We start from the raw sequence: 14,582 nt of genomic DNA on the forward strand, positions 1-14,582 counted from the left end.
CCTGGAGCTGCAGCTCCAATAGCCCCTATGTTAATCTGGCCCTGAGGAGGACGAGGTAGCCAACACTGTTTTTTTTCAGAAATTTTAAATGAGGGTACATCCCAAAAGAGTGAGAAAGAGCAAAAATAGAACAATGGCTGGGTAAGGTCGGTATCCATCGCTATTCTGCACAAGGTACGGAAAAGTCCAGTGGGATCCATGCCTGGTTCATTTTAATGAACGTGAGCTTGTCCACATTGTCTCTGGACAGGCGGCTGCGCTTGTCTGTGATAACGCCCCCATCCGTGCTAAATACCCGTTTAGATAATACACTGGCTGCAGGGCACGCCAGCACCTCCAAGGCGTAAAGGGCAAGCTCAGGCCATGTGCCCAATTTGGAGACCCAGAAGTTGAAGGGGGCAGACCCGTCATTCAGTACACATACTGCTCCACCATGTTGGTGAAATGCTGCCTCCTGCTAAGACGTTCCATATGAGCTGCTGGTGCTGCTGTTTGTTGTGGCGTGCTGACAAAGCTTTTCCACATTTCGGCCATGCTAACCCTGCCTTCTGAGGTGCTGGCGGTGCCCTGGTTGCGTTGGCGACCTCTTCCTCCTCCTCCTCCTCCTCTGCCTTGTGCTTCCACTGTGGCCCCGCTGTCAGGTGGGAATGCCAGCAGCATCGCGTCTACCAGCGTGCGATTGTACTCGCGCATCTTGCGATCGCGCTCCAGTGAGTGAATTAAGGACGGTACGTTGTCCTTGTAACGGGGATCCAGCAGCGTGGCCACCCAGTAATCAGCACAAGTTAGAATGTGGGCAACTCGGCGGTCGTTGTGGAGACACTGCAGCATGTAATCGCTCATGTGTGCCAGGCTGCCCAGAGGCAACGAAAGGCTGTCCTCTGTGGGAGGTGTATCGTCTGTGTCCTCTGTATCCCCCCAGCCATGCACCAGTGATGGCCATGAGCTGGCCTGGGTGCCACCCTGCTGTGAACATGGTTCCATCTCCTCCTCCAGCTCCTCCTCCTCATCCTCCAGAACTGTGTCCCTGCTGGACAATTGTGTCCCTGGCGTTTGTGTGTGCAGGAACCCACCCTCTGAGCCCCTTGTGAATGACTGCCCTGAAAGTCTTGGAAATGTTACCTCTTCATCCTCCTCCTCCTCCTCCTCCTCATCCTGTGCCACATCCTCTTCCATCATCGCCCGAATTGTTTTTTCAAGGAGGCATAGAAGTGGGATAGTTAAGCTGACAACGGCGTCATCGGCACTGGCCATGTTGGTGGAGTACTCAAAACAGCGCAACAAGGCACACAGGTCTCGCATGGAGGCCCAGTTATTGGTGGTGAAGTGGTGCTGTTCCACAGAGCGACTCACGCGTGCGTGCTGCAGCTGAAACTCCACTATGGCCTGCTGCTGCTCGCACAGTCTTTCCAGCATGTGCAAGGTGGAGTTCCACCTTGTGGGCACGTCACATATGAGGCGGTGAGCGGGAAGGCCGAAGTTACGCTGCAGTGCTGACAGGCGAGCAGCAGCAGGGTGAGAACGCCGAAAGTGCGCACAGACGGCCCGCACTTTCTGCAGCAGCTCTGACATATCGGGGTGGTTTTTAAGGAACCTCTGCACCACCAAATTCAGCACATGCGCCAGGCAAGGGATGTGCATCAAACCGGCTAGGCCCAGAGCTGCTATGAGATTTCGCCCATTATCGCACACCACCAGGCCGGGCTTGAGGCTCGCTGGCAGCAACCACTAATTTGTCTGCTGTTCCATGCTCCTCCACAACTCCTGCGCGGTGTGTGGTTTTTCCCCCAAACAGGCAAGTTTTAAAACTGCCTGCTGTCGTTTACCCCTGGCCGTGCTGAAGTTGGTGGTGAAGGTATTATGCTGTCCGGATGAGGAGGCGGTAGAGGATGAGGAAGCGGAGTAGGAGGAGTTAGGAACAGGAGGCAAACTGAAGCGCCCTGCAATCCTCGGTGGTGGAAGGACATGCGTCAAACAAATTTAAAAGGTGTATCTCACACGTACCGACACAGACTATCCCGCAATTTAATTTTTTACACTCCAAAAGGGTGTATATTGAATAGCGGAATAGGAAAATTTTTATAATACGGTGTATCTCACACGTACAAACACAGACTAGGCCCCGATTACAATTTTTGTACCCTAAAGGCAGGATGAGGAAGAGGAGTAGGAGGAGTTGGGAACAGGAGGCAAACTGAAGCGCCCTGCAATCCTCGGCGGTAGAAGGAGATGCGCCAAACAAATTTAAAAAGGTGTATCTCACATGTACCGATACAGACTATCCCGCAATTTAATTTTTTACACTCAAACAGGGTGTATATTGAATAGCGGAATAGGACAAATTTTACAAAACGGTGTATCTCACACGTACAAACACAAACTAGGCCCCGATTACAATTTTTTGTACCCTAAAGGCAGGATGAGGAAGAGGAGTAGGAGGAGTTGGGAACAGGAGGCAAACTGAAGCGCCCTGCAATCCTCGGCGGTAGAAGGAGATGCGCCAAACAAATTTAAAAAGGTGTATCTCACATGTACCGATACAGACTATCCCGCAATTTAATTTTTTACACTCAAACAGGGTGTATATTGAATAGCGGAATAGGAGAAATTTTACAAAACGGTGTATCTCACACGTACAAACACAAACTAGGCCCTGATTACTATTTTTTGTACCCTAAAGGCAGGATGAGGAGTAGGAGGAGTTCGGAACAGGCAGGAGGCAGACTGAAGCACCCTCAAATCCTCAGAAGTATGAGATGCACCCCAAAAATTGGAAAGGTGTTTCTGACACGTACCAACACAGACTATCCCGCAATTTAATTGTTTATACCCAAAGGTTTTTATTGAATAACGGAATAGAAAATATTATCAAAAAAAGTGTATGTATCACACACGTACAGAACCAGACTAGGCCCCAATTACTATTTTTTGTACCCCCAAAGGCAGGATGAGGAGTAGGAGGAGTTCGGAACAGGCAGCACCCTCAAGTCCTCAGAAGTATGAGATGCACCCCAAAAATTGCAAAGGTGTATCTCACACGTACCATCACAGACTATCCCGCAATTTAATTGTTTATACCCAAAGGTTTTTATTGAATAGCGGAATAGAAAATATGATATAAAATTGGTGTGATTTATCAATAGCACATGTGAACAGCAGTGTCTTATATCATTCAGCTCTGCTGCAGGCTATGGAGGGGAAAAAAAAAATTCCCCTTTTATGTTTGTAATTTTTAACTAGATTAGTACAGACTATGCCACAATTTAATTTTTTTAACCCAAGGGTGTATATTGAATAGTGGAATAGAAAAAAGTGTATAATTTTTGAAATCACTCAGTAATAGCACATGTGAACACAGCAGTGTATTATCACAGTCAGCACAGCAGCACTGAAGGAAAAATGCTACACACAGTGACTGATAGAAAAAGACTTTTCTTCCTCCTCAGTGGGCAAAAAAGATTGTTTTCACTGCACCCCACACACAGCAAAATCGATGTGGACCAGCTCTGCTGCAGGCTATGGAGGGAAAAAAAAAATTCCCCTTTTAACCACTTGCCGACCGCCGCACGACTATCTACGTCGGCGGTCAGCCCCTCACAGGCAAACTAACGTAGGGCTACGTTGCTTGCTTGTGAGGGTCTAGGGAGCGAGCGCGCGCCCCCGGAGGCGCGCTCCCGCTCCCGCGTGGTCACGGACCCCCCCGCGCGTGTGACCAGCGGACCCGATGTCCGCCGGCCACTCGGCGATCGGCGGGGGAGAGGGAGAATGTCAGGCAGCTTGTGTAAACAAGCTGCCTGTCATTCTCCTCGCTGTAAAGACACTGATCACATGGATCTACTATGTAGATCCGTTGATCAGTGTCCTTACAGCTCAAGCCACAGCCAATCACAGTAGAAAGCACGCCCCTAGGGACACACACAGCCCCTCCCTCCCAAATAAAGTTAACCCCTTCACTACCAGTGCATTTTTACAGTAATAGTGCATATATATATAGCACTGATTACTGTAAAAATGTCACTGGTAACCCCAAAAGTGTCAAAAATGTCAGTCAAGGGTCCGATCTGTCCGCCGCAATGTCGCAGTACCGCAAAAAAAATCGCAGATCGCCGCCATTACGCGTTAAAAAAAAAAACAACAAAAATGACAAAAATCTTTCCCTTTGTTAATAAACGCGCAAACCAATCAAAATACGCTTTTTGCAATTTTTTTTACCAAACATAGGTAGCATAAAACAAATTGGCCGAAAATGTTAAAAAATTTTGATTTTTACATTTTTTTTGGGGGGAATTTCATATAAAAAAATGTGAAAAATATTGCTATTTTTGCAAAATTGACGCTCTTTTTTTGTTTATAGCGCGTGATCAAAAAATCGCACAGGTGATCAAATACCACCAAAAGAAAGCTCTGTTTGTGGGAAAAAAAGGACGCCAAATTCGTTTAGGTACAGCGTCGCACGACCGCGCAATTGTCCGTTAAAGTCACGCAGTGCCGAATCGCAAAATACCCCCTGGTCGGAATGGGGTTAAAATCTTCCGGGGCTTAAGTGGTTAAGTTTGTAATTTTTAACTAGATTAGTACAGACTATGCCACAATGTAATTTTTTTAACCCAAGGATGTATATTGAATAGTGGAATAGAAAAAAGTGTATAACTTTTGAAATCTCTCATAGCACATGTGAACACAGCAGTGTATTATCACAGTCAGCACAGCACAGCACTGAAGGAAAAACGCTGCACACAGTGACTGATAGAAAAAGACTTTTCTCCCTCCTCCTCAGTGGGCAAAAAAGATTGTGTTCACTGCACCCCACACACAGCAAAATCGATGTGGACCACTGACACCTGCCTATCTCCAGCCTCTCCTTAAAAGGATTGATAAGATCAGTCACTGCAAACCCCCCCCCCCCACACAGCAAAATCGATTGTAGAACACTGACCCTAAAAATCAGCAGCCTCGCCCTAAAATGCCCTACAACTCGCCCTGCCTAACACACTCCGACCTGTCCCTCAATTCTATCCGGACACAAATGATTTTTGCCTGTCTGTCCCTAATCAGCAGCCAGCACGTATGATGTGTGCTCTGTCCCTGAACTACACAGCACAATAACGCAGCGGCGCTGGCTCGAACTTATAAAGACTTGGTCACATGCTTCAGATATCCAATCACAGCTACTAATACATTTGTAGGCATGGCTGGGATGGCTTAAGGCACACCAGTTAAACGCTTGTTGATTGGCTGTTGAAAGCCCGCCATGAAAAGCGCGCCAATGCATACAAAACCCGGAAATAAAATGACCGAACACGGATTTTTACCCGAATATACAGTAAAGTTTTCGGGTCCGTGTTCGGGTAACAAAAATCCAATTATTCTGTACGAACACGAATAATACAGTCCGTGTTCGCTCAACCCTAGTCACTAGTCTCTAGGGAATGGATAGGTTAAATTCTCTGTGATGTCACTGGTCTCTAGGGAATGAATAGGATACATTCTCAGTAATGTCACTGGTCTCTAGTGTTTCAATAAGCTGCAGTTATTTTTTGTTTAGGTCATACATTTCTTCTAGCTGCCATAAAACTTTACCTACTTGACCATAAATATATGCAAAAACAAAACATCACACCATAATGCTGCAAAACTGAAAACACATTTTATTTTAAAATCAATGGATCTGTTAGAAACAGCAAAGTCTACATCATGGAGCCATGGAGCATGATATACAACATTGAAAATTAATCATAAAACCCATAAAACAGCCAGTGTTTCATGAAAAGTAGAGTAATATGTGGCATTCTGGAGATTGATTGCATATCTCACACAGTAGGTTAGGAAGTGGAAAGCTTGGCTCAGCAATTAGACACAGTTTTGCAATGTTGCTCAAACATTGCTATCCAACTATACTCTTATATTTCTGCTTTGTGAAATTGTTAGAGACCAATGAGGGAACAATGGTTATCATCGGTGTTTGCACACCAGGTGGGGTTTTTAGGTGTTTGAAGACCAATCTATTAGTCAATGTGCAATGGAAACTGTAGACTCGTCACATAAATGTTATCCCTTTGTTATCAGGTTATATTTTTCCAAGTTTGAAAAGTTGGTACTTAAAACTGATAACTAATGTTTGTTTGGTACGGTCCTTTTAAAGACCCTAATTCCATTTAGGCTTCTCCAAATCTGGTTTATTGTTTATTGTTATGACCTAATATTTAAACTATTTTTGTATTAATGTTGTTAAAGACTAACATAGCATCTAAAATCCAATTCTCAAAGGGCATTGTTACATTTTTTGGATGAATGGGGAGGTGTATTGCAGTGAGTTAGACTTTTGGTAGTGGTAAAAGCTCAGGATATCTAAAGTACTCTAGTCAAGCTAAAAAAGCTTCAACCATTTACAGTTTACATGCTTGCCTAAGGTTGCCTGTCCAAACATTGTCAATCCAAAGCTCAAGGTCCTCCACCTAAGACTTTATTTATTCATGAGCCCTGATGAAGAAAGAATATCAGAACCATTGAAACACTTTACATTTATTTATATGCCCTGATGAAGAAAGAGCATCTGAATCCCTCGAAACATGTTGGCTATTTAACTTTTATTAAATTAAATTTGTTTCTTCAACTACAATACTTTGGTGTGGGACTCTAGTCCTAATTCCTTATCTAGTCAAACTAAAAAGCAGTTTTATATGTCGAACTTAGCCAACCAGTAAGTACTCCAAAGTAATTTTATTCTTTTGGGTGGAGTGACATTGTAAGCCAGGACAGAAGAGTAAATAGGTCTAAATAATATTTATTACCTATCTTGCTCCCTTCAAGCTGTTACAAATCCTAGAAATATCCATTACAGAGGGAATTGTTGAGATGTTTCTTCCTTCTATGATGTAGCTCTAAACTCATAAATACTGAGCCCAACATGTCATAGGCAGTTGTAGATGGTGGGCTTTACAGATTTTGCATTGTAATTTTAACTATTCTCCTTTTGCATAATGGACACTTTAAGAGCCAACACAGGTATCAGAAATTAAAAGAAAGAATCATGAACATTTAAGAGTTGGATATTGCAATAGAAAGAATTTATTTTTCTTAAAAACCTTGACAACCATACATTAAATTTTCCTATTCTAGTTATCAATGCTCCAAGCGTAGACTATACATAGTCTGGTGTTGCTCCCATTGCTTTGGTGACTTTGTTGCAGTTTTTAGTCTTGCAGTTTTCAGTTGAATCTAAAATCTACGAATATTCTTCTTCTAGTTGGCCTGCTCCTTGGGTACTAGAATGTTGAATTTTTTTCTTCTTTCTGTGCCACCACAGTTAAATGACCTGCTGTAGAAACAACATGTTTGTCTTAGCACAAATTCAAAAATCTGGATTGAGCATTTCAAAAGTCTAGATTAAGGTTTAACAGAAATATCTTCACGCACCGCAACATTTCAATATGTGCTGCATAACAGCCAACATTTACATAGGAAAATCAAAAGTACATGGCTATGAGTAGGACCTGATAGCTGACAACACAATCCGCTCTTTAGGGTCTGCATAAATAAATTCCCTCCACATCACAATTTTATAAAAAGCTCAACTTTTATCAATAAATAGGCAGTCTCCAATGTTGACCTTTACCCTGAATTAACTTTAATTTTGTCCTGCTGGGAATCCAGTGGAGCCAGAGTCATGGTGTATAAGCCCATAGGAGAATGGATGGCCTGCTTACACTCTCTGTCCCAATGGCGGGGGGAGACAGGGGACCGATCATGCATGTCAGCAACCATGAGCAACACTGGTCGCTGTCAGAGGAAGGTCCACTCTCGGTACATGCTGTCCTGAATTTAGCTGTGCAGCCTGCACAGAGAGCTGCAGAGCAGACAAAAAACACGGGGAGCCACGGGGCAGACAGCCAGAGGGAATTTGCCCACCACCACTCACAGCCTCAAGCTGTCTTTAAGGCAATGATGCGTTTCAGGGCCCCGTCCTTTTCTCAAGTTTTCTTTGGGAACTAACCATCTCTCATTAGCTCTGCATTAGCCCATTACAAGCTAGGAACTCCCAGACCCCTAGTAGAGTAGCACATGTGGAGTAACCTGCAATTTGCACCACCTTCTCCCTCCCCATAGACACTGATCCCAGCTCTATTGCTGCAGAAATGCTAGCGCACCTTGCTGTCACCAACCCACCTGGCTGCTTTTTCTTCCCAGTCATCCTGACTGACATATACTGGAGATTCCCCAGAGCAAGGTTGGATGAAGACTTGGCACACTGCTGTTTGCAATAGAGACCTGCTACAGCTGGCAGTCTCTCCCCTTGTCTGTCCCTGCACTGTGCTGATCTACTCACTCTGTCTCTCTTCGCTCCTGATGCCCCCCTCGGATAGGGTCCCTCCAACTGCCTCCTATGGTAGGATCCTTCAAGGCCAGCCTCCTGAGCTCCAGCCTGAGGTAAAACCCCTCTTTAGCAGGGGTCCCTTAAGGGCCATGGACAGATTCCCTCAGCACTGCTTCTCCATTTTCTACCTGATTCCACAACTGGCATGGCTCACTGAATTTTAAGGGCTTCTTGGTCCCCTGCCAGGCCCACTTATTGAGTATTGGCCAAGGGCCCCTAAATATTCAAGGCAACCACTCCTAGCTTTCGCCCACTAACTTCTAGAACATTCTCCAACATTAAAGAAACAGGGTAGGCACCCCTGCTTCTAAAAGATTTTTGTTCCACCCCTTGGAGCTTATTCATGGGGATCTCCATGACTAAGCTCCGAGGGTCAGAGTGAAACGCATTGGGGCATGACTTGACTGGAGTCCAGACTGAGGTTGCCACTTTCACACTGATTCAAGGGACTACACGGATGTGCAGCCACAGGGATCTTTTCCTTCTGTACAGTGCTCACTCTGTCTGTACTGAATTGCCATTTAGGCAAGGCTCACACTTATGCAGGTTGCGGTTGGTTTTTTTTTTCCGCTGCATTTTATGATTCCTTGACAAGCATTTTTGACATGTTTAATGCCTTTTTTGACGCCTTTTACATTTCTGGGAGGTGCAAAGGATCCAGCATGCAGGAGAAACCAGCAAAAATGTAGTAGTTGAGAGGCATCAAAAGCACAAGCATTCCTTTTTAATGCATTTCTGCAGCATTTCCATTGAAGTCCACGGAATTAAAAATGTAACCTGCTGCGGGCAAAAAAGTCCATGACCCTTTCCAAAAAATGAATTGGTTAAGAAAAGCACAGATGTCAATGTGACCCATCGGTAATCATGTTAAATGGACTGTAGTGCATTTCTGCAACACTGAAAACGCACTGAAAAATGCAAAGGTGTGAACCCAGCCTTAATGCCAAATCCATTCACCCTTTCAGGGCTTTACCTGTTAGCAACACCTAATTTAACAGTTTCATGTTTTTCAATGTTTCTCAGGTCTAGGTATAGGGTAGGTCATCACTGGGCAGAGCAGAAGGACAAATGTATCCAGTGGCTTCTCTCCGGAGGCCAGCACTACATCTGGTTCCGTCTCACCAACGTCAACGCATGCAATTCAGCACCCGCAGCAGATATACAGTATGTCCTGCACTGTAAGTGATGATATCAAGGACCCGTCTACATTCCATACTGGGAGAAAGGAGGACCAGAGCTCCGGCTGCTGGGGGGTCCATGGAATAAGGAATGTTCTTTCAGAGCCTACCTACACAAATGAGAATTATATATATATATACTGTATATATATATATGAGTGTGTGTGTGTGTATATATATATATATACTGTATATATATATATATATATATATATATATATATATATATATATATATATATATATATATATATGTGTGTGTATATATATATATATATATATATATATACTGTATATATATATATGTGTGTCTTTGGGGAGGGGTCGGACTCTTTTTTTTGGGGGGGGGCTTTAAATGGCATTCAGGGCATATTCTGAAGGAATTGGAACAAAGACTGGAGGACCAGGGACCAGATTGGATTCCTGGCTTTGTCAGATGAAATCTGGCTGCTTGCTATGAACGACAACTTTACTTGGAGTTCAATTTACTGTTCTGTATTTGTGTCTGGTATCATTACTGCACAGCAGAACTTAACTCATTTTTCTTTACTTCTTCCACAGTCTCTTTAAGGAAGGTGTCTTAATAATGAATATCGGGAGGTTAAGATCATCCTGGAACATTGTATTACAGGCACAAAGAAAGAAAATTATACTCAGACTTTTTCTGGCTCATGCCTGGGATATTCAGACTGAACATAGGATGAAGAAATGTATAAAAACTCCATAAATAACAATCTGTAGATCTATTAATACACTGTATAGGCAACTATTTGAATTTAAATGTAAAAAGTCAAGCTAAGCCCCACACCTCTCTACCCCATGAGTCTCTTTATTGGTCAAAGATGCCACCCATTATGTTAAAAGACCAATAGATAGCATTACAGGAAGGAAGAGGTGGATCCAGGCTAAAAATTTACAAGAGAAGTACAGAATGGCTTATAAATGCAGGTAAAAAATATTGTAGGTTTGCGGCGCTCAGATATTAGTCCGTATGAATGGTAGGGACAGTCCTGTCTGCTTACCAGATGAAAGATAAAAATGGACCTGTCAATAGGTAGAGATGGTGTAGAATCGCGCTATTCCAGCTTGGCTCAGTCAATAATGGTGCAGTATATCCCAACTTTTAAACTTTTAAATATTAGGAACAAACCCACCACCATTGTTCCTAATATTTAAAAGTTGGGGTCTGCACCATGAGATTTCCTTTTGTTTATTTACATACACTCTACCATCTGCATTGAATTGACTGAGCCAAGCTGGAATAGCGCAATTCTACACCATCCCTTGATAAAGTCATGTGGGTAGTGACGCAACGCGCGTCGGGAAGAGCCGGGTGACGTCACCTCCGTGTTTACGGCCGTAGCCGGAGGTTCTACAGTGTATTGCTTTTGCTCGTTTGTTGCTATTTGATTGTAAGTGTATCTTTTATTGTAATTAAACTGATTTTGAAGTTACTGCACCATGAGCGTCTCATTTTATATCCTATGAGGCGGAACGGTTTGGAGTGAGCATATTGTGCAGCTGAAGATTGTTACTGCATTGGGAGATCGATGTACTGTGAACATCAGTGATTACATGCCCGCAAGAGAGGAGAGAGGTCGGAAAACCATCTCAAAGGAAAGCAATCGGCTTGTTTGGATTACACACATGTGCAGATAGTGTGTGTGGGAGGTAAGCGGCCACTACACGCCTGTTTGTTGGAGATTGGATCGATATCCAGATTATTGATGTTATATCTTACGATTGGTTGATCGTTTGAAGATTTATTTCATTCATCTTTGATTGTATATTGGACACTGTGGGATTTTTTCAGACACATATTTTTATGCACAACTTTTTTTATGAATTGTTTTATGAAATATTTTTAGGAATTTTTTCATCACATATCAGTCATCAACGATTATATTGATCATCACCCTTTTTCATTAATTGCATTGATTTTGTGATTGCATTATATATGTATATATATATATATATATATATATATATTTCCTTGGGATTGACACACTATTTTTTTGAGGACTTTATTTATGCACAGTCTTTTCAGAGTCATCCACTGAACATCTTTTGTGTATAGGCTCGCTTTTACAGTTTTTACATTGAGGATTGATTTTACTTCGAAATTTTTTCATTAGGTTTACTCACATAGAGCACTATCCACAGTGGTGGACATTGATATTGTCACAGAGTGTATCACATTTATTTATGATTTGAATTAGCGCAGATTTTTCACACCATACACATATATACGGACTAATATCTGCGCGCCGCAAACCTACAATATTTTTTACTTGATCTGAGTTGTCTTTATCAGAATTTTCTTGTATTTTGAGCGTGGAATTTCTTCTTTATTATTTATAAATGCAGGTGCCTCTATCTCTGATTGTTTTGATGAATAACTCAATCAGTTAGAAAAATCAAGAACCCAACAGTGACTCTCCCACACCCTTCAAAATAAAAAAAGAATAACTCTATTTGTCTATTTTGTCTTTAATTGCTATATAAATAAATAAAATACAAACCTCTATCACAGGTTGGCTGCCACATGGATAATTATATCTTGCACCTCCAGTCTCCCCTAGAATCAGAGATAATAAAGAAAGTTTGAGAAATGGTGGCAGGTTTCTGGAAAATAACCAACAATCTATGGCCAGCCATACTGTAAGACAACATAGCAGTTTGTGAGACATTTGTTTTACCTAAATTTATATCTCTGCCCATCTGGCCTTAAGATTTACGTAGACCGAAAGCTGGTGACTTGAATTTTCTATGCCAGGGTTTCTCAACCAGGGCTCCTCCAGAGGTTGCCAGATGTTCCTTGAGCAATGAGCAATTTCTGCCTCTCAGATACATTTCCACCGACACCATTGATCTTTTTAGCTATCTACTTATAAGGGGGTAATTCTTCCCAATGACCATAAAGCCTAGTACACATGCAACGAATTTCCGCCGACCGGTCGTCCGTCTTTTGTCCAAGTTGTGTTTTGTTGGTTGGAATGTGCCTAGACTGCACACGAATTTTCCCGCACGACAAAATTCTACTTCAGAAGTGATGTCATGTGTTGGTTTGCTTTCTTTGTGTTCTTTCTTCACTGAGCATGCCCAGACTTGCTCATAAGATTTTTCCCTGTCGAAATCTGTACTGACTGCACGAAAATCGGCCGTGTTTTGACGGAGGACAAAAATTTTATAGCCTGCACACCAGAATTTTTTCAGCCGAAAAGTCGGAGTCGGTTGTTGGAAGCATCATACTAACAAGCCGAAAATCGGCAGATCGGTCGTCGGACGAAAATTGCCGGCCGAATTTCGACGCGTGTGTACGAGGCTTTAGTGTAAGGAGCATTCTTCCCACTGACCATCACACCAATGTACAGTATAATGAGTTGTAGATATAGTAATTTTTAGCAGGGGTTCCCTGAGACTGGAAAGTTATTTCAAGGGTTCCTCTGGTTGAAAAAGGCTGTTCTATACCATTGGCCTTTCCTCCCACCCCACTAGGGGTGAGCTTCTGATTCAGACCAAAGTAGAGTTTGGGCTAAGTTTTGCCCATTCGGCAAAGAGATGAACTTGATTGGGTGTTTGCCGGCTACAGCGGAAAAGTATACATTTTGCAACAGTATTGCTACTGCTTCTAAGAGCCGGTTCATATAGGAGCAACCCGACTTCTCGGGGCGACCTGTGAAGTCGCGATGCACAGCACGCACCGCGACCTCGGAGCGGCATGCACAGACTTCATATCATTGAAGTCAATGCAGGTCGCTCCAAGTCGCCCCAAAGTAGTACAGGACCCTTTTTGTAAGTCGGAGTGACTTGTGTCGCTCCTATTAGAACAGGTCCTGTGATAATCTATGGCAGGCGACCCACAGTGACTTGTCAGGCGACCAGGTCGCCTGACAAGTCGCCCCAGTGTGAACCGGCTCTTAATGGGAGAGCTTCCCACTCAGGCTGGTTGGTAGACAGCGACCATGGTTTTCCTAGCAACCAGTGATGCATCCACACCTGACACATTCAACTGTGAGCTAATTCCTGGTTGACAGGTGAATGTACACAAAAGGTAGGGGTAGGGGTGGAGGTGGGGGTCGGGTTGACTGGCATAACTGACCAAATGTGGTCACGGTCACCATCCCTGCCCCTTTGTTTTCAAACCAACTGATGGTCAGAAGTGGTGACGTGTTGCTGGATCGGCGTGTTTTTCTTTTGGTGGGTTAGTGGATATTGCTCATCATGATTGACAAGGATCGACATTGTTGGATGGTGTGATTTACAATGGATTTGTGGGACATTTTTTTTTTTTTTTTTAAAAAGGACTTGTCAAAATGTTTTTACATTTTTTACTGTTTACATTTTTTTTGTAAATGAGTTGGGATACATTGTACCTGTACTCATTCTTGTGGGGGGCGGGGGGCAGTATCTGGGAGCCCCCTTTATTTTTAAAGGAGACTTCCATATGCCAATAAGCCCCCACCCTTACACCCAACAACCATTGGACTGGGCTTGTGGGGAAGAGGTTCTTGTCTCCCTTGGCAAGGTACCTTCCTCATGTTTAGAATATGTGGTCTGTAATAGTTCGGGGGTAGGGGGGGGGGTCAGAAGGGGTGCATGGTCATCTCACTTCCTTTTCTAGCCCAGGCTTCATGCTTGAATGACAGTTTGGTGTGTCTTTTTTTTTTGGCATGGGATACCCTTTGAGTTCCATACCAGACCTTCATCAAGATAAGGGTTCTGTCATAAACTCTGGGGTGTCCCCACCTTTTTTATTAGGATGTATTAAAATGGATTTTAGAAACAAAAAAGTCAGTATTATATATATATAATTCTCTGGAAGATTATTTATTATTATTTTTTTTAAGTGGCATTGGGACCTCCTCAAAATACAAACCAGAGCTGTATTTTGTGGGGGTCCACATGCTGTTGTTTTTTTTTTTTTACAAATAAATGCTGGTCAGGGAAATGTCATTTACCGACAATTTAAATGTATTTCTTTTGTAAATGCCATTTTTCTGTAGCAGATTTAGGGTATCTTCAAAGCAT

General features: G+C 43.1%; 1 protein-coding gene across 1 annotated transcript in view; it reads right to left on the reverse strand.

Moving 5' to 3' along the window:
• Nucleotides 1-7,097: 7,097 nt before the first annotated feature.
• LOC309564198 (ovostatin-like) overlaps nucleotides 7,098-14,582 on the reverse strand; it is a gene marked incomplete at its 5' end in the record, with an annotated part of 135,248 nt that continues 127,763 nt past the window's right edge. The window contains 2 exons of the mRNA XM_082268828.1: nucleotides 7,098-7,318; nucleotides 12,074-12,129. Of these exons, the coding sequence (XP_082124954.1) occupies nucleotides 7,307-7,318; nucleotides 12,074-12,129 (68 nt within the window). The 3' untranslated portion in view covers nucleotides 7,098-7,306. The remainder of the gene's footprint in view (nucleotides 7,319-12,073; nucleotides 12,130-14,582) is intronic.

The sequence above is a fragment of the Pelophylax lessonae genome (genome assembly GCF_965119305.1).
Source record: "Pelophylax lessonae genome assembly, chromosome: 9".
Lineage (NCBI taxonomy): Eukaryota > Metazoa > Chordata > Amphibia > Anura > Ranidae > Pelophylax > Pelophylax lessonae.